General features: G+C 47.3%; 1 protein-coding gene across 10 annotated transcripts in view; it reads right to left on the reverse strand.

Moving 5' to 3' along the window:
* Positions 1-16,998, reverse strand: part of usp54a (ubiquitin specific peptidase 54a) — a 42,086-nt gene that overhangs the window by 17,451 nt on the left and 7,637 nt on the right. For 7 of the 10 annotated variants that reach the window (XM_078104777.1, XM_040177953.2, XM_040177952.2 and 4 more), the window contains exons 1-3: positions 15,936-16,113; positions 4,556-4,718; positions 4,070-4,465 (exon numbers count right to left, since the gene is read on the reverse strand). In XM_078104777.1, the coding sequence (XP_077960903.1) occupies positions 4,070-4,252 (183 nt within the window). In that variant the 5' untranslated portion in view covers positions 4,253-4,465; positions 4,556-4,718; positions 15,936-16,113. Of the gene's footprint in view, positions 1-4,069; positions 4,466-4,555; positions 4,719-15,935; positions 16,114-16,998 lie in introns of those variants that run through there. The other 3 variants (XM_078104776.1, XM_040177949.2, XM_040177948.2) reach the window with 2 other exon arrangements.

The following is a 16,998-nucleotide window of genomic DNA, read 5'->3' on the forward strand; positions in this document are numbered from 1 at the left end:
TAAATGCGACGCAAGATATCGGCCAATCAGCAGTCAGCACGGACACACGGTCGCCGCTGCTGAGACCGTTTGACCTGAGGACAAGCTCAAATGTGTGTGAGAGAGCGACAGAAACTTGGTGGAAAAGTACTGACATGAAAGTGTGTGTGAGTGTGTCAAACTGTGTTCATCGCTCGCTCCATCTGCTCCAGGAAACCATCTGGCCTCCTGCATGACGAAGAGGAGTGTGTGTGAGGGAGTTGGAGTGTGTTAAAGTGATGTTGAAAGATAAAGTGTGTGTGTGTGTAGGGGGGGAGGGGGCGGATGTCAAGACGATAAAAAAGGGTTAAAAAAAAAAAAAACAGAACATGATGTTTCCGTGTCTGACAGAACAAATGTCACAAAGGTCTTTTCATTCACTTGTCAAGCAATTTCGAAGCAAACTTTTGAAATGCAAAAACAACAAGAATATGTGAATAAGTCACTGTCACAGTATTAGACTGAAAGGAATGACACACACGTGTCATAACAGGATCAGTAACTAAGTGCAGATGAGAACATTTTACATTAGATGGTGTATATTTTGTACCTATCTGCTCAACCCAGAATATTTATTTAATATTTATGTCTTGAGACTCTGAGACTTCTCTCCTGCTGAGCAGCAGGAATTCAGACATGGAAGAATTTTTTCATCTAGATGAATGAAAAGGCTTTATAAAAAAGAAAAGCCAGAGCGGTCTGGAGGTCAGATTCGGGACTTTTTTGGCCGCACATTCAAGGTTCAACCGTAGCGTGATACCCGGATTTGACTACACCTCACAAAACTGGACTAGAGCTGAAATTATTAGCCGATTATAAATATAGTTGTTGATGGACTCATTGAATAATCAATCATTCGTATTCGTTTTTGTAGTTATGACATTTTTAAGACCTTGTAAATAGTACAACAAACATTTCTTCTGTTCGACACTGGCCCGCGCGCACACGACAGAAGGTGTGTTGGAGTAAATTTGGTGCATCTTTGGACTGGATTCCTCAGTGAAACATACTGTGGCGTCAGCACTTTGGGTGCGTTTGTCCCTTTCCTGTCCCCCCCCTCCCCTCCCCCTCAAAGTCCAATATGTTACTCTGTTCCTAGCGGACGACGCAGCAGTGTTCAGCAGGTGAGCCAGGTGACGCCTCCAGCGCAGATCTGTATTCCCCCATCTGTCACCTAAATGTACCATATTAATCATTGCGTTAGAATTTCCCACTGCCCAAAGCGACCAGTCGTGAAACGTGAGGCTATTTGATGTTTTCTGTTCAACATTAAATCCCTGCACGATGAGACAGACATTTGTAATGTCAGAGACATACAAGACTCGTGACTCAAAGCCATCTGGTGTAGCGGGGAAGGGACGGAGGGAGCGGTTTTGTGATGGAGCAGTGCGCTCCGAGGTGGGCGGAGGTGTCCGTCCAGCGGGGGAGGCTGCACCGCCGATGTTAATGAATTCTTTAAATATCTGAAGAAGGTGCGTTCTAGTAACTGTTAAATAAGGGTTCTCACCAGCGGCTGAGATGAATAGAAGGGCCTAGTCTACACTTCCAAATGGTCTGTGCTGCTTCTAAAAAGTCATCTTTACATTATTTAGGGTTAAAGGTTTGTTTTGGTTTGGCAATTATACTGTTGAAATCGTTTAACACAAATACAGATTTATATTAAAAAAGGTGGTTTTCTTACCAATGACCTCAAAACAACAGTTGTCATTCTAAAAAGTGACTTTGATATATGATACGAATATTTCACATGGAAAGTGTAGCAGGAAACACAGTTGAGACAAAACATTGTAAAAATCCAATGGTGTCCCGTCTGTCAAACAAATATTTGTTATTAATTGAATTACTCTCTGAAAGCTACAGCAGCATGCTGCATGTCCTGAGCAGCAGAAGATCAGCTGTTCGTTACCACGATATTCTTCCACACGTCGGAGCTGCTAAGCCTCCCGACAGCCAGCCCCCCCCGCCACGCCGCCTCCCCCTCCCCCGCCACGCCGCCTCCACTTCCCCTCAGCTCCGCCAATTCTTCTGATCACTTTGAGTGGAGAAGAGCGGACCGACAGAGAGGTAAAGGGCCGCCGGAGGGGAAGTCACGAGGAAGTTTGCGAGTTCACGGTACACTGGGCTCGGCGGGGGCAGCAGACAGATTTACTGTGTGTTCAAGGAAGTGCGGCGTTGAGCTCTTCAGATCTATGGGACACATTTACAAAAGTTGTGTCTAGTGTGCAAACGGTTTGTGGTATTGAAAACGGGACCCCTATTGCATGCTGGGGAGGGCTCGCTCTCTGTCGCACGCTTCAGGGAACAGATACATAATTATTAATTACACAGAATTATGAGGAAGTCTCACGATGGCCCTTCGTCCATCACACTTGGGTGTATTGCTCCGGAGCGAAGGAGCTGTTCTTTGAGTTCCTTCAAAGAAACGCCTGTCATGTTCTACAAAAACCTCTCCAATGGTTTGAAGTCTGTGTGTAGTTCAAACACGAAGCATTGACAGAAAACAAAGCTGCATGTAATATGTGCAAGTGGTTGTAATTTGATCTGATTGACACCAGCAGCGCAGTTTGGGATTGTGTTTCTGCTAATGCTAACACAAGCCTTCCTGCTGGCGCCGCTGCGTCACATTCAAACACTTCAACTGAAACACAAGGAGGCTTTTATAACGAAGCAGGCAGAGGAAACAAGGTGTGTTCTTTAGAAATACGGTCAGACTCTTGACCGTATTGATCTTTTGAGAAAAGATTGAGATCAAAGCAGCAGGACCAGAGATGTTGACCTTGCAGATTCCACACATTCTTCATCACATTCTTTTTAAAACCTGCCACCCACATAACCCACACTTATCAGACTTCACAAGACTTAAGATTTGCCCCATCACTTTGCAAGACCTGTCCTTATCAGCGAGGTGGAAATGCAGTTAGGATTCAGATATGGATTACAACTTCATACAGATTAAGGGTTCTTACTGACAACAGACGACACCGTGATGTCTGTGTGCGGTGACCTCTGACCTCTGGCTGGGAGTGGTATTGCTGTCGAGCTCACAGCGAGCTCCCGTCTAACGATGTAATGAGCGTTTCCTCTTCAGCCAAGTCTATCATTGCAGCGGGAGCAGCCCCACCCAGCGCCCTTAATGAGTCAGCCGGCGCTTAAAAACCAATAATTACGGCTCACACTGACTCGGCTCTTTACTGTATACAACACGCCTCCTCCCTAGCCTCCCATTTCAAAAGCCGAGTCATAAATAAGTGTAATGTGCAGTCTGGGAGGTGTTGCAGGCTCCAGGAGGAGGCTCATTACAGGCTCACATAAGTATGGAGCAGATTATCAAGCTGGTTGTTATGTGGATGGCGCAGCTGTCTGACTGCTGTTTTCCAACCGACTAACTGGCTGGCTCAAAGGCACTGTGGTGGAACTGAGCCTGCAGTCAGCAGCTACACTGGATGCATTGCCGAGTAATACTGATGCAGGTAAAAGCCCGTGTACAAAGAGGTGCAGTTCTGCATCAAGAGTCTCCCGCCGCATCAGCAGCTCTGTGGAACAAACGCACAGCTTGTGTATTGTTTGTGTATTTTCAAAAGAGAATGATTCAAGTGTCAGAGACGGACAAACTCATCATGCTGGAGACTGATGGGTAACCTTCTAATAGGAACTTGCATCTGTGCACTTTAAGTTCCACTTTAGATGCATCGATCTACGTACCCTGTATCCAGCTTGAGAGGGTTCTACCGATATACACTTCATGAATCTTTACAGATTTATAATCACATTTCTGATTTGATGAACAGTGACATACCCACGACCCCATTTTACTTGATCTTTTGTGTATTTAACTGAAAAAGTCACAGGTTCCTTTTGTTTAAGTTTTGAGGAGAAAGCAAACAACAAAGAGATCACCGGGTTCAAACAAAACTGTGTTACAGATTTATAAACTAATCTGGAAGGTATCTGCTGATAAGAAAAGGTCAGGGTCTCACATCAGGGTTCAACAGGTCAGAGAGACACGGATTGCACGTATGTGTGAGAAAGATGAGAGAAAGTGTGTGTGTACCTGCAGGGCGCTGTTCAGGAAGCAGCTGTTCTGTCCCGGCTCGTTGCTCAGCCCTTTACTGGGAGCGATGGACGTCATGGTGCGAGGGGTCAACATCCCCTGCATCCCAACGCCCCCCTTGCTGCCGCCGGCGCCGGTTCCGCCAACGCCACCGGACGCAAAGTAGTTCCTCTTCCACGACATTTTCCCTGCTCTCTCCTCTTTCCGCTCTCCTTCCTGGTCTCTCGGCCTCGCTCCTAGCAGGAGTCAACTTCCTGTCTTTCGTTCTCGTGTCGAAGGAGACAGAGACATTTCCGCCAGCGCAGGAGAGGACGAACTTCAAAATATGATGAAGGCCCCCGACAGCAGAAGGGACGAAAACGAGAAGAAGGATCAAAGTGCAAACTGCGAGAAAATCTGCAGAAAAATGAAAAACAAAAAGTCTGCTTCAAAAAAGAGAAAACATGTTCACAAAGATGGTTCTTTAACTTGGACCAATATATCTACCTTCTGCAAAACGATTGAAAAAGTTCCTTGGATATCCACCTTTAAGGACTTGCAGGTGTGTTCATGCGGCAATATGCGCAGCTGAGCAGGGAACTCGCATCCTCCTCCTCTTCAACATCAGATATAACCGCGGAGGTCACTGGTCAAAAGGCCCAGGTCAGATCTGCAGAAGAAGAAAAAACAACATTCAGACCATCCCAGCAGCTCAGTGATTCGTTTTCATTTCATACACTCCCTTTCTGAATGGTCAATCATACATTAAAAAGACAAAACCCAACAAAGATATTCAATACACCGCAAATTACTTTAAAATATTTAATGGGATCATTTAGGGTCATTGAGTAGGTGAGCTTCCTAGCAGGCCAACGTTACCTACAGAAGAATATAAAGATCAAAGAATGTCTTTGGACTGAATTAAATATTTTTTCAAGCTTTAAAACCTTTAGAGTCTTTGTGAAAGATTACTGGTCCAGACATACAAAGTGATCAGAAGCGGGATTTGCATCCTGTGGATAATATTAAGACATTACATTTAAAACACAGCTGAAGAATCATGTGAAACTGTCAAAGCAAAGAATAATGTGAACCAAGTGTGATCAGTAATGTGGAGCCAACATTACACTGTATAAATAAAAGTACCTAACTGGATTGAGGGCCTTTAAAATTATTTTAAAAGCTTTATATTGAGACAAAGCAGGACTTCTAACGACAGAGGAAACTCTGCTGCTCCTCTTCTTCACACTGCAGTCGCAGTAGCAGAGAGGCATTTACTGCCCTTTCTTTGTCTTCCTTATCTCATTCTGCCCACATGCTTTCTCTCCCTCGGTGCTTTACTGTCTACGTGTGCTGCCAAATACTTCAAGCTGTTTCTCGCCAAGTAACACAACAAACAAAAACAAACATTGAATTAATATAAGAGCACAGACAGAGCTGAACAGGACACAATGCAGATCTAAAGCATAAAATCCGCCAGAGCTGCAGAGGACAAATCTTTACAAATGAGATAAAAGAGAAGCAATGTTTAAAGGAACAGGCACAACTTTATAGGTAGCATATAGCATCAGATATAGTTCAGCTACTGTGTGTACTTCTGAAGATGCAGGTATGTCACTCCAAGGAGCATTTATTTACAATAAAGAAGGATCAGCCGACAGGACCAACACACACACACACACACACACACACACACACACACACACACACACACACACACTTTAGCTAAAGTTGATCTTTACGGCTCAGAGGATCCAGGCTTTAAAAACCTCCTCACAGCAGAGCAGCAGCATGTCCCTATCAGAAGTACTCCATGTGTAAATGAAATAATGTGAAATACGTGCATATGACGATCCGTCTGCTTTAAATCAAAACTCCCATGATGCTCAGCAAGAACAAAGACTAAATGTAAAAGTCAAACTCTGGGATCCTAGTTTTGGCTCTGCAGTGAATCAATAAGCAATAATCATCAATGAATCAACACAATGTGACAGAAAGTAAGCATACGTGCGTGTGTGTGTGTGTGTATACGTGCGTGTGTGTTATGTAGTTAGTGTATGAGAGGTAAACTGCGGGTCAGACCGGAGGGAGGTGGGGAGGGATTAGCCTGATCAGACTCAGTCTGTCTGCACGGGATTAGGACGTCTGTGTGTGTTAGTTAAAGTCCATCTGTATTTCTGTCCCTCACTCCTCCATTAACAACATTCATTTTGTTAATTGCAGTCGGCCATCACTTCAAAGTAGAAGAAGCAGTGTATCAGAGTGTAAACAATGTGATGTGTATACCTTTTGTTAATGACAACAACAAATGAGAACGCCTTCAGATGCAGCAGCCACCAACAGGAAGGGAGTTTATGAAAAACAACACAGTGAATTAAACATTTACCTTGATAAATAATCCAACCAACCACGAAGCCAACCAGTCAAAAAAGAAAATACCAAAACTGATAAAAATCCCTTTTCAACCAACATTTTAGCCCTTTAACAATTAATGTTGAATATTTTGACAGATGAATCAATTGACAGAAAGAGTCCGTGTGCGGTCTTTCCACAAGGACAAAATCTCACTATTTATGCACACATACATACATACATACATACATTCCTCTATTCAACTCAAAATAATCTATCTATAGGAGAAAAGGTCTTGAGAGTAATTCAATGGAGACAAAGTGTCGTGATGATATTTATGAGCCATGGAGAAGCTGCTTCCAGATGCCGTTTCATCACAGCAGTGAGCTGGAAAACGACTTTCTCCTGAATGATTGCGGCTTTTTAAAGCCCGTGGAAACACATTAGGGTCCAAAAGGTTGAATCAACACCAGAGAAACGATCATTAAAACAGGAAGTGTAAAATTGAGACCTAGTGAGAGGCAGTTTATGGAACCATAAGAAAAGTGTGGCTACATTCACGCTAAATAACTGAGATGAGCACACTGACAGGACTGGACTCGTATCTCTGCTTCCTGCTTATAAGACTAAAATCTGTTTTAAGAACTTTTCAGGAAATGAGAAGAGAAGCGGATTGTTGTAAAGGGTCATTTTACCTTGATTGGAGTATCTGTCCACGCAGATAGTTCCGTTTAGTATTAGTAGTCCAATGAATTATTATATCATTAATAATAATACCAGCAACACTAGCTTTAAGGCTGCAACAATTATTATTTTTCCCATTTGGCCGCTTTCTTTCCTCCCTCTGCAATATCGGTGAGAGGAAACTAGAGGAGGACAGAACAGAATGCAGGTGATGTCTGTGTACCTGGACAGCACACTAACCAATCAGAACCAGGACTACTTCAGCTGATTAAAGGTGGCTTCGTCGCCTGGCGAGCACTCAGACTGCTTCGGTGTGAAATTAGTTACATAACAAAATGCCAGTCTGTCGCAGAGGCTGTGCACACACACACACGCACGCACACACACGCACCTATAATCGCCTCTAATTCGCCGCGCTGGCTTGGATCCAGCTCCATGCAGCCACTCTGCAGGAGAACTACCAGGAGGCGCGATGCTACTGGGAACACTGGGATGATGCCAGCAGGGACAGAGACGTGGTGCAGCACTGATAAAAAAGGGTCTGGCTGGCAGACAGACAGACAGGCAGACAGACGGGCAGACAGACGGGCGGTCAGAGTATCGATCAGATCCGGACTGCCCTGACAGGTGAATTCACAGATGGCAGATTTCAATCGTTATCAGACTCATGTTCACCAAGCTGTTGTTCAGATTCACTGGTCAACATCAGTGAAGATGAACAACACACAGTGGAGCCAGTGGACTTGACATTTAGTAGGAACCCCGTTACGAGACCAAAATGTAAAAAGATCCATTTGCTGTCACAAACCTGCACTTCATTTATGCAGCTGGAATGTAAAATACCCAAGATCAAATCAATTTTCAAATATGCTAAACTATTTTTTTCTATTGATTTCAGTTGCTTCGTTAGTATGAAATTGAGGATTTGAGATATTCAGCCCCTCCAGCTGTCCATCAATATTTCTAAAAGTATTGGTGATGCAGATGGAGAAAACACTCACTCTTTGAGGCGATGGTGGATGAGCACAGATGCAGAAGGTCGGAGGAGGAAGAAATAAGGTCATTTAAAGACAGAACCTTCTATCATTTCTTGTTTCCTGAGCGCTCAACATAAATAAAAACTAATATATACTCATGGAACTCTCTCTCTCTCTCTCTCTCTCTCTCTCTCTCTCTCTCTCTCTCGAGAGAGAGAGAGAGAGAGAGAGAGAGAGATTTTTTTTTGATTTTCAAAGGGTCTTTTATTACATCATTTCGGTTAAAATTAAACGGTTACATATAAACGGTCAATGAGGATCTACAACAAGCCTAAATCATGTGAAGAGAACAACATAAATCACAGATGGATGACCAGAGCGTTCTCGCTGACTGAACACAGGAGGTTCTTCAGACCCCAAATGGTAACAAAGAGTTCGGTGTTGTTGGTCAGTTTGTAGTAGCCAAACTCCACCCTGAGCCGAGCGGCCAGCAGCCCTGTCAGCATCAGATTTGCGTCCTCCGACCCTCCACCACGCACACGGTTCTGTCTCGTTTTCCAAATGGCCAGTTTGGACATTCCTGAAAGGAAGTTTAGCAGAGTGTGAACGTTCTTCTTGCGAGCAGAATATTTTGGTCCGTAAATAAATAGAGGTAGAGAGAATTGTTCCCCTAAGCCCCGAAACCATGCCTGTAAACGTTTGAATAGTCCCTTCAGTCTGGAGCACTCAGCAAACAGGTGGTAGACGGTTTCTGGCAGAGGACAGAAAGGACACTTGTCCCCCCCTCCCGGGTCCAGGTGTACCAGATATTTGTTGGTAGCTATGGCTCCATGCACAACCCTCCACTGGAGGTCCCCTGTCCGTTTGTCCACAGGAGGCTTGTACAGAGACCGCCAGCAGCCCCCCGGGGAGCACTTCCTGCCAAAAAAGTCGACCCACCTTGACACCTTCACCCCCGTTAGAGAGCGCAAGTTTGAGACCTTCACGGAGACCTGGTATGCTGCCTTTCTCCCCAGAGACTCAAAGTCACCCAGTTGTGGTGTCTTCAGGGACAGCAGGGTATCCTCACCTGCTGTCCACTGTCCTGCAGCCGCAGAGACATCAAGGGGGGGGAAGGCGTACTCACACCCACCGTCCCATTGGTCAGAGAGTGATCGGTCTTTTACAAATGACCTGAAACCTTCTGGCAGGGAAGCACAGACCTCCTCCACCAGCCTGAGCAGGAGCCTGTTGGAACGGATGTGGGTCAGCTCTGCCAGGTGAGGGATGGAGATCTTCACCAAGTGACCCAGTTTCACACAGCCGGCCTCTCTCAGTCGGGTTCTTAAGCTGACGGATGTCAGGGCTTGGGATGTGATGAGCTTGCCCCCAAGCAGCGGCTCCTCAAAAAGCCACATCCCTGGTGTTGTCTCACCACTCCGTTTGTGAGTGAGAACCTGCCACGCCTGGAGGACGGACTCGTAGAACACTGTCAGACCAGTTATATCTACTAGCTGGGGCTCAAGCAGGAAAAGATGCTTATCATACCCCATGCGTCCAGCCCTCCTTAGTAGTACACATGCAGCATCAGTCCATGGCAGGCCGGAACTGTAGAGCAGTCTCTGGGCGGTCAGTAGTCTAAAAGCTGTCACCCGTGAGGCGATGTCCACCAGGCCTTGACCCCCCTCCTGGATCGGTAAATACAGCACAGCAGCTTTCAACCAGTGAAGGCCTGACCAGAAGAAGTCCACAACGGCCCTCTGGATCTCAGCAATCAGGTCCCGGGGTGGAGTTAGAGCCGCCAGCCTGTGCCAAAGGGCCGAGGCGACCAGGTTGTTGACAACAAGGACCCTCCCCCTGTAGGACAGCCGAGGCAGCAGCCACCTCCACCTCGACAGTCTAGCGCGCACTCTGTCCAAAGCCCCTTCCCAGTTCTGTTTCTGAAACTCCTCAGTTCCTAGAAAAACACCCAAAACCTTTAACCCCTGCCTACCCCATCTGAGGTTGCCCGGTAGTTTTGGTGCTTCTCCATTGGCCCATTGACCAACCTGCAAGGCCTCACTCTTCCCCCAGTTCACTTTGGCTGAAGAAGCCCTCTCGTAAGTGTTAATACAGCTGCTTAGGAGCAGGACATCCCTCTGATCCTTCACAAACACGTTTACGTCATCAGCATATGCTGACACCATCAGGGGGGGGCGCTGAGGCAGTCCAGGCAACACGACTCCAGACAGACGGGATCTTAAAGTGTTGAGGAGTGGTTCAATGGCTATGGAGTACAGCTGCCCAGAGATGGGACATCCCTGTCTGATGCCTCTCTCGACCTGAACTGGACCGCTCAGCGCGCCCCCCGCCTTCACCAGACAAGTGGCTTTTTTGTACATCGCACCCAACAGTGACATAAACCCTTCACCAAAACCAAAAGCTCTTAAAGTGGAAAAAAGAAAATCATGGTCCACCCTGTCAAAGGCCTTCTCCTGATCTAGGGCAATGACACCAAAATCAATATTACACAGTTTACCAATGTCCAACAGGTCCCTCATAAGAAATATATTGTCCATTATGGATCTGTCTGGCACGCAGTAGGACTGGTCTCTGTGAATAATACAGGCGAGACATTTTTTAAGCCGGTTGGCGAGCACCTTAGAGAAAAGTTTGTAGTCTGTGCACAACAACGCCACCGGTCTCCAGTTCTTTAACAAGGACAGATCTCCCTTCTTAGGTAGCAGGGAGAGTACTGCGTTTCGGCACGATGTTGGTAGCAGGCCCGTCTGCGAGCTCTCCTGCAGCACCTGCCACAGGTCGGCTCCCAAACAGTCCCAGAAGTGTTTATAAAAGTCTGCAGGCAGTCCGTCGAGTCCAGGGGCCTTACCAGCAGCCATCTGACCCGCCGCAACAGTCAGCTCCGCCAGGGAGATGTCAGCATCTAGGAAGGCCTTGTCTTCTGGGCCCAACTGTGGGAGACCTTGAAGCAGTTCTGCAGCACTCTCGCAGTGGTCGGCCTCTTTCCTGTAGAGGGCGCTGTAGAAGGCGACGGCGTGCTGCCTCATCTCAGTCGGATCAGCTGTCATCTTGCCGTCAGGGAGGCGGAGACACACCATTTGTTTGGCCCGAGAGACAGACCGCTCCAGGTTAAAGAAAAAGGATGTAGGAGCATCCATGTCCCTCACACTTATAAACCTTGATCTGACTAGAGCACCTTTAGCCTGTTCCTTTAGGAAGGACCCCAGTCTGTCTTTTTTCTGCTGAAGCTTGTGGGCATCTGTGCTAGTGTGGGGGAAAAAGCTGTGCTCCATGTCCCTGATCTCCTTCTCTAAACACTCAGTGACTTTCTTGACTTTGTAGGAGGAGCCGCTAGTGTACTGCTGCACAAAGACTCGAATGTGGGCCTTTCCCACATCCCACCACAGACTAAGTGACTGAAATTCGCTCTTCCTCTTCCCCCAGATCCCCCAGAAAATCTTAAATTTCTCACAGAAGTCCCTGTCCTGCAACAGCTTCACATTAAAGTGCCAGTAGGAGTTGGATTTTTTGGTTGGTGAGATATGGAAGTCTAGGGTGACCAGGTGATGGTCTGTGAAACCCACTGGGAGAATGTGGCAGTTTAATAGGCGATTACCATAACTGGAGGACACGTAAACCCTGTCCAGCCTGGCTGCTCTGATGTTCCCCTCCAACATTTTCACCCACGTGTACTGCCTCGCCCGAGGATGTTTGACCCTCCATGCATCCTCCACACCTGCCTCAGCAATCACCCGGGACAGAGTGGCAGATGACTGATGGTGAGGCTCCTCCCCTGTCCTGTCTAAAAAAAAGTTAACAGTACAGTTCCAGTCTCCCCCCATCACTATACACTCGTCTTGGTCGTAGTGCAGCAGGGCATCCCTTAATTTGAGGAAGAGGTCTGTTCTAAGAGGGCCTTGATTCGGGGCATATATGTTAATGAACACAAAAATGATGCCAGCTATGGATGCTTTGACCACTAGTGCCCTGCCCGCCTCCACTTCTGTAGAGGAGAGGATGCTAACGTCCAGCCCAGGTGAGAAGAGGACGGCCACACCTGCAGACAGGTTGGTCCCATGAGACAGGACATACAGCCCCCCCCACCACAGACCCCAGTCCACCTCGTTGTGAGGGTCGCTGTGGGTCTCCTGCAGAAAGACAATGTCTAACCTCTTTTGTTTGATTATTTCTGCAGTGACCGCTCTCTTCTGGCGGTCCCTCCCACCATTTATGTTTAAAGAGCCCAAAATCACCTTGTGCATTAGAAAGAGAAAAGAAGCAGTGACGCAGACAAAAACAGGAAACTGTAACACAAAAAAGGAGTGCAGCACATTCATCCCAAAATCAATCACTGGTCCTCAGCCTCTTGGAACCCTTCACTCCGTCTCTCTCCATTATCTTCCTGAGAATAGTTACATGCTTCTTCAGTCTGAAGCGCTTTTTCTTATCCAGAGAGTTATCATCATAAACTTTCTGCAAAAGCACAGCAGTTCTGATGAATTTAGCACCGTCTGGGAAATAATCTAAAACCTTGATGGACTTCCCAAACGTGTCATCCAGGAAGCTGTTTATCTCTTCCAAAGAGTACACGTCTCCATCTGCAGACATGGAGCCCGAGTCAGAGAGGTTATCTGATTCACTGTCGCAGTCCATCGCCTCCTCCTCTTTCTCGGGCGGTGCCCCTCCACCCATTCCACCTGGGGGGTCAGCGCTGCTGCCTACTTCACCTGCTCTGTTACAGTGTGCAACACCTTCAGTCTCTGCCCCCTCTTCCCCCACACAGTTCTTTTCCTCAGCCTTTTTCCCATCATCCTTTTTTCCTTCTCTCTGCTCCCACCTATTGTTTGTTTTCTGAGACTCTTCCTTTCCCTCCTCACTGGTCTTGTCCTCAGCTCCAAGTCTCATCTCCACTCCTGTCCTGTCATCTTCACTCGTTGTTTTGGCCTCTCGATTCTCATCCTCTTCTGCTCCTCTGCCTTCCTCTCTGCACTTTGTGCTTATTCCCTCTGCCACACCTCTCCCCTCCTCCCCTGTCCTTTCCACTTCAACGTTCAACTCCTCTGCTCTTGTATTTTCTATCTCCCTTTCCCCGTTTTTCACTCCCTCCCTAACTTCCGTCCTATCTTCCGCTCCTGTTTCCTCTGCTCCTTCCTTCTCCTCCACCCCCCTCCTTTCCGCTGTATTAATACCGGTAGTTGGGCTCTGATCCCTCTCATGTGAGCCCACCTGTCTGCCGTGACTCACCTCCACTCCTGTCTCAGCCGGCGGCGCATCGCCTCCCGCTGGCTCGTCATCCATCGGCGCCCCGGCGTCACCGAGCCCTTCTGCCGGTGCGGGCTCCGATTCTGCGCGCTCTTCGGCGGGCTTGTGAGGACAAGCGTCACGCTTGTGCCCCATTCCCCCGCACAGAAAACACTTAATGCTACCCGTATTTGCGTAGATCATATAGTGACCCTCGCCGTGCTTCACTCTGAAGGACACCTCTAGCGTCTGTGAAGGACATGTGAGGAACATGGACACTTGTCTCCTGAAGGATTGGACATGTTTAAGTTTATCGCTCTTGCAGCCCAGTCCCACGGACCGGAAACCACTCGCAAGTTTTCCGAAGCGCAGTAGCTCGCGCTCCAGCACCTGGTTGGGTATGAAGGGGGGGACACCTGACAAGGTAACCCGCGTAGAGGGCACCGCGAGCGGTGACACCTGCAGGTACACCCCGTCTACGGTTACGCCGCTTGCCACTAGCTCCGCCACCAGCCGCTCCTCCTTCAGGAACACCAGCAACCCCCGGTTCATGCGGGAGGCGTGGGACAGGTTAGCGTGCCCCACGCACTCCCCGATGGCCAGCAAGACAGCTTCTACCGGGACGCCGGGGTCGGGCTGGACCCGAACCCCATGCCTCAGAGACGGCGTCTCGGAGGACGCCATTCCCGACACGAGGCACGGTCCTCCGTCCCCTAATCACCACCAAAACCCCAGAACCACTACAGACTACCGTTACTCACTCACCCTGTGAAATAAGAGGAACAGTAGAAAGACAGTCCTAGAAAAGTCACCAAACTCTCCACCAAACTCACCAGCTCACCACGCACCCAACCGCCATAGAGAGAGAGAGAGAGAGAGAGAGAGAGAGAGAGAGAGAGAGAGAGAGAGAAGTAAAGCTTTCTGGGCTCAGGAACTGAAGCTCTTTTTCGCGGCTGACCTCGTTGGCAGTCGGTCTTGGAGGAAGATTTGGGGCCTAATGACTAAAAAGGACAGCTCATGAATATACAGCAGTCCGTCACAGCTGCAACCACACCAAAATAACTGGAGAGAATTTGGGAAACGTTGAGCACTTCAAATCGCTTCGTTCTACCCAGAGAAAGGCGGAGTGAGCTTCTCGGCTTGCGGGCGAAGAGACGCCTCGACTCCCTCAAGGACGCTTCGGCTGAAAGGGGGCTGCAGCTGGTTCATGACGGGATACACTCTCAGAATAGGGAGGGCGGATTGGGCCTGCAAGCTAACGTTAGCTCGGTGATGCCACCGCGATGACGTTGGTTAGAAAACACGAGGGCCAACAATCTGCTTTTCCGGCGTGTGAGGGGCTCAATTGCAATGAAAAAAGTGCAGATATGCATAGAAGGACCCATATTATCCTCCTTCGTCGTCCTGCATCGACGGACATTAAAATACCGTCACATGCATTTCTAATTGAAAGATGAATAATGTACTAACATTCAAATCTTTTTTATTTGCAGGAAGTATTTTCGGGCTATGATACACGTTTACTTCGGAGAATTTCTTCCACCACTGATATCCAGCAACCGACTTTCAATCTCCATCACACAGCGAGAAGCCAAAAACACAGACTTCAGATAACAAGCACAGCGGCTGTGATTTCATTCCAAAATGGGCATTAGTAAAAAAAAAAAAGAAAAAAAAAAGAAAACTTTAAATCCAAACTTCTTTTCCCAAGTTTTCCACAAGCCAAAAAAGACTCTTGGGTCGTTTCCTCTCCATCACGTCCCCTGTTGTGAAGGTATTGTTCCATTTTTCACTCCCCACATTCCTCCCAGCAGCAGCTTCCAGCGCTCCCAGTGAATAACCAGTGACTGGGAGGAGCTCCTCCTCCTGTTCTTTCAACACATTATTTTCCCATGAACACTGCTGAATAATGAGCCCTTTAATTTAGAACTCAGAGGACAAAAACAAAACTCCATCTCCCTCAAAACTATATATAAAAGTGATGCATCGCTGCGATTCATTCATTTAAAAAGCAGCAGTCCCGTCCTGCTCCTCCGGTCTGACCCACAGGTTGTTTGTTACTCTGTTAAACGATCTTTTTTCTTTTGTTTCGCACTTTTAAAGTGAGTGCTGCATCTCCGAACAACATCTACACAACATCCACGTGTGACTCGCAAGTCGAGGAGAGGAACGTGGACCTTCATCGCAACGAAAACTACCGGGACCTCGAACTCCCGTTCTCCCCGTCCGCGGTGAGCCGAGCGGTTTATGTTCATAGCAAAAAACACAAGCACACAAGCACTGGCGCGGCGCGCCGGTCCGGCATGACCTGCCCGGTCCGGGGAGCACCGGGGCTCTGCCGGTAACGTTATGACGTCACTTTTCAGATAAACTTCACGGACGACAAACGACGCGGCGTTTGAACGTTAGTTCTCCCAAGAAGAAAAGCACCTAAAAAAATAGATTTAAAAAACCCTACCGGAACCCGGCTCGATGTTTAACGGAACGTCGTTTGATGTCGAGCCGCGCCGGAACCCCGGTAACCGACAGCGCGGCACTAACGTTAGCTAACGCCGGTTGAACGAGAGTAACGGGTTTTTTTTCTCCCCCACTTCATTTTTTTTTGTCTCTGCTACGTTCAAATCCGCGGACACGGAGGTTCGAGGACGGCTCACCTGTGACGCGAGACCCGGAGGAGAGACGGAAATCCCGGCTGACCTGAGCTCGGTTTGGTCCGCAGCTACCGGGGAGCAGCGGCGGTTATTGTGTTCACAGCGACCGGCCGGCGGCGCGCGGAGGGGGGAGGGGCTTGTACCTGCAGCACGGCGCGCGGGCGTCAAGCGCGGGCGTCCGCTACGTGCGCGCGGGTGTGCACGTCGGTAGTGTAAGAAAATTTAAGTTTTTAAGAGTATTTAATATTTAACGTTGCGAGTATAAAATATTTCATTATTTTATTACTACACGTGCAATCATTTTAAAGCAGGTGTTTTAACTGTCGGTTCACAATGTTTGTAGCAGTCCAACGTTATTGTGAATAGAAAATATTAAAACTATCAAAAAATACATCATTTTTATATGTGTAAAGCTAATAACTAATAATAACTCCAATCCAAATAGTTTTGTTTTAAAGCATTATAATATCGCTCTTATATGCTTTTGAGTGACAAACTCTCAATCTGTATGGTTTTGAAAATGTCAGACGCTGCCTTTTATCCTTAAACTGAGCTGAAGTTGTGCTTCAACCGCAATGTGTGCGTGTGTCTTTGTCCGTGACTGTATTGATTCTTGTATAGATCGCCTTAGAAACACAGGAGGACATGTCAAGATCAATATGTGCCAGCTCACACAACACACTGCATTGACTCATAAAACGGGTTTATTATAGTAAACCAATGACTGACACACATACACACACAAGTCATTAAAGACTTTAACTGGTAAGAATTAAGATACATATTTTATTCTAAATGATTTATATTGAATCATCCATGGTGTCAGTGTTTTAGTATTACTGCTACTAAAACTTCCACCACAAGTAACTCTACTACACAGGTTAGTCGTGATTGCCTTAAATTCAAACAGTAAATCTATTTGATGATGTGGTTGTGGTTTTGTTAGCTTTAGGGACAGAAACAATTGTGGTTAGATTTAGAGAGAGATCATGGTTAAATGTCCTAAGAAGTATGTTGTTAGCTTAGCTTAGCATAAAGACTGAAAGCAGGGGGAGACAGCTAGCCT

This window comes from Gasterosteus aculeatus, chromosome 6 (assembly GCF_964276395.1).
Source record: "Gasterosteus aculeatus chromosome 6, fGasAcu3.hap1.1, whole genome shotgun sequence".
NCBI classification, from domain to species: Eukaryota; Metazoa; Chordata; class Actinopteri; order Perciformes; family Gasterosteidae; genus Gasterosteus; species Gasterosteus aculeatus.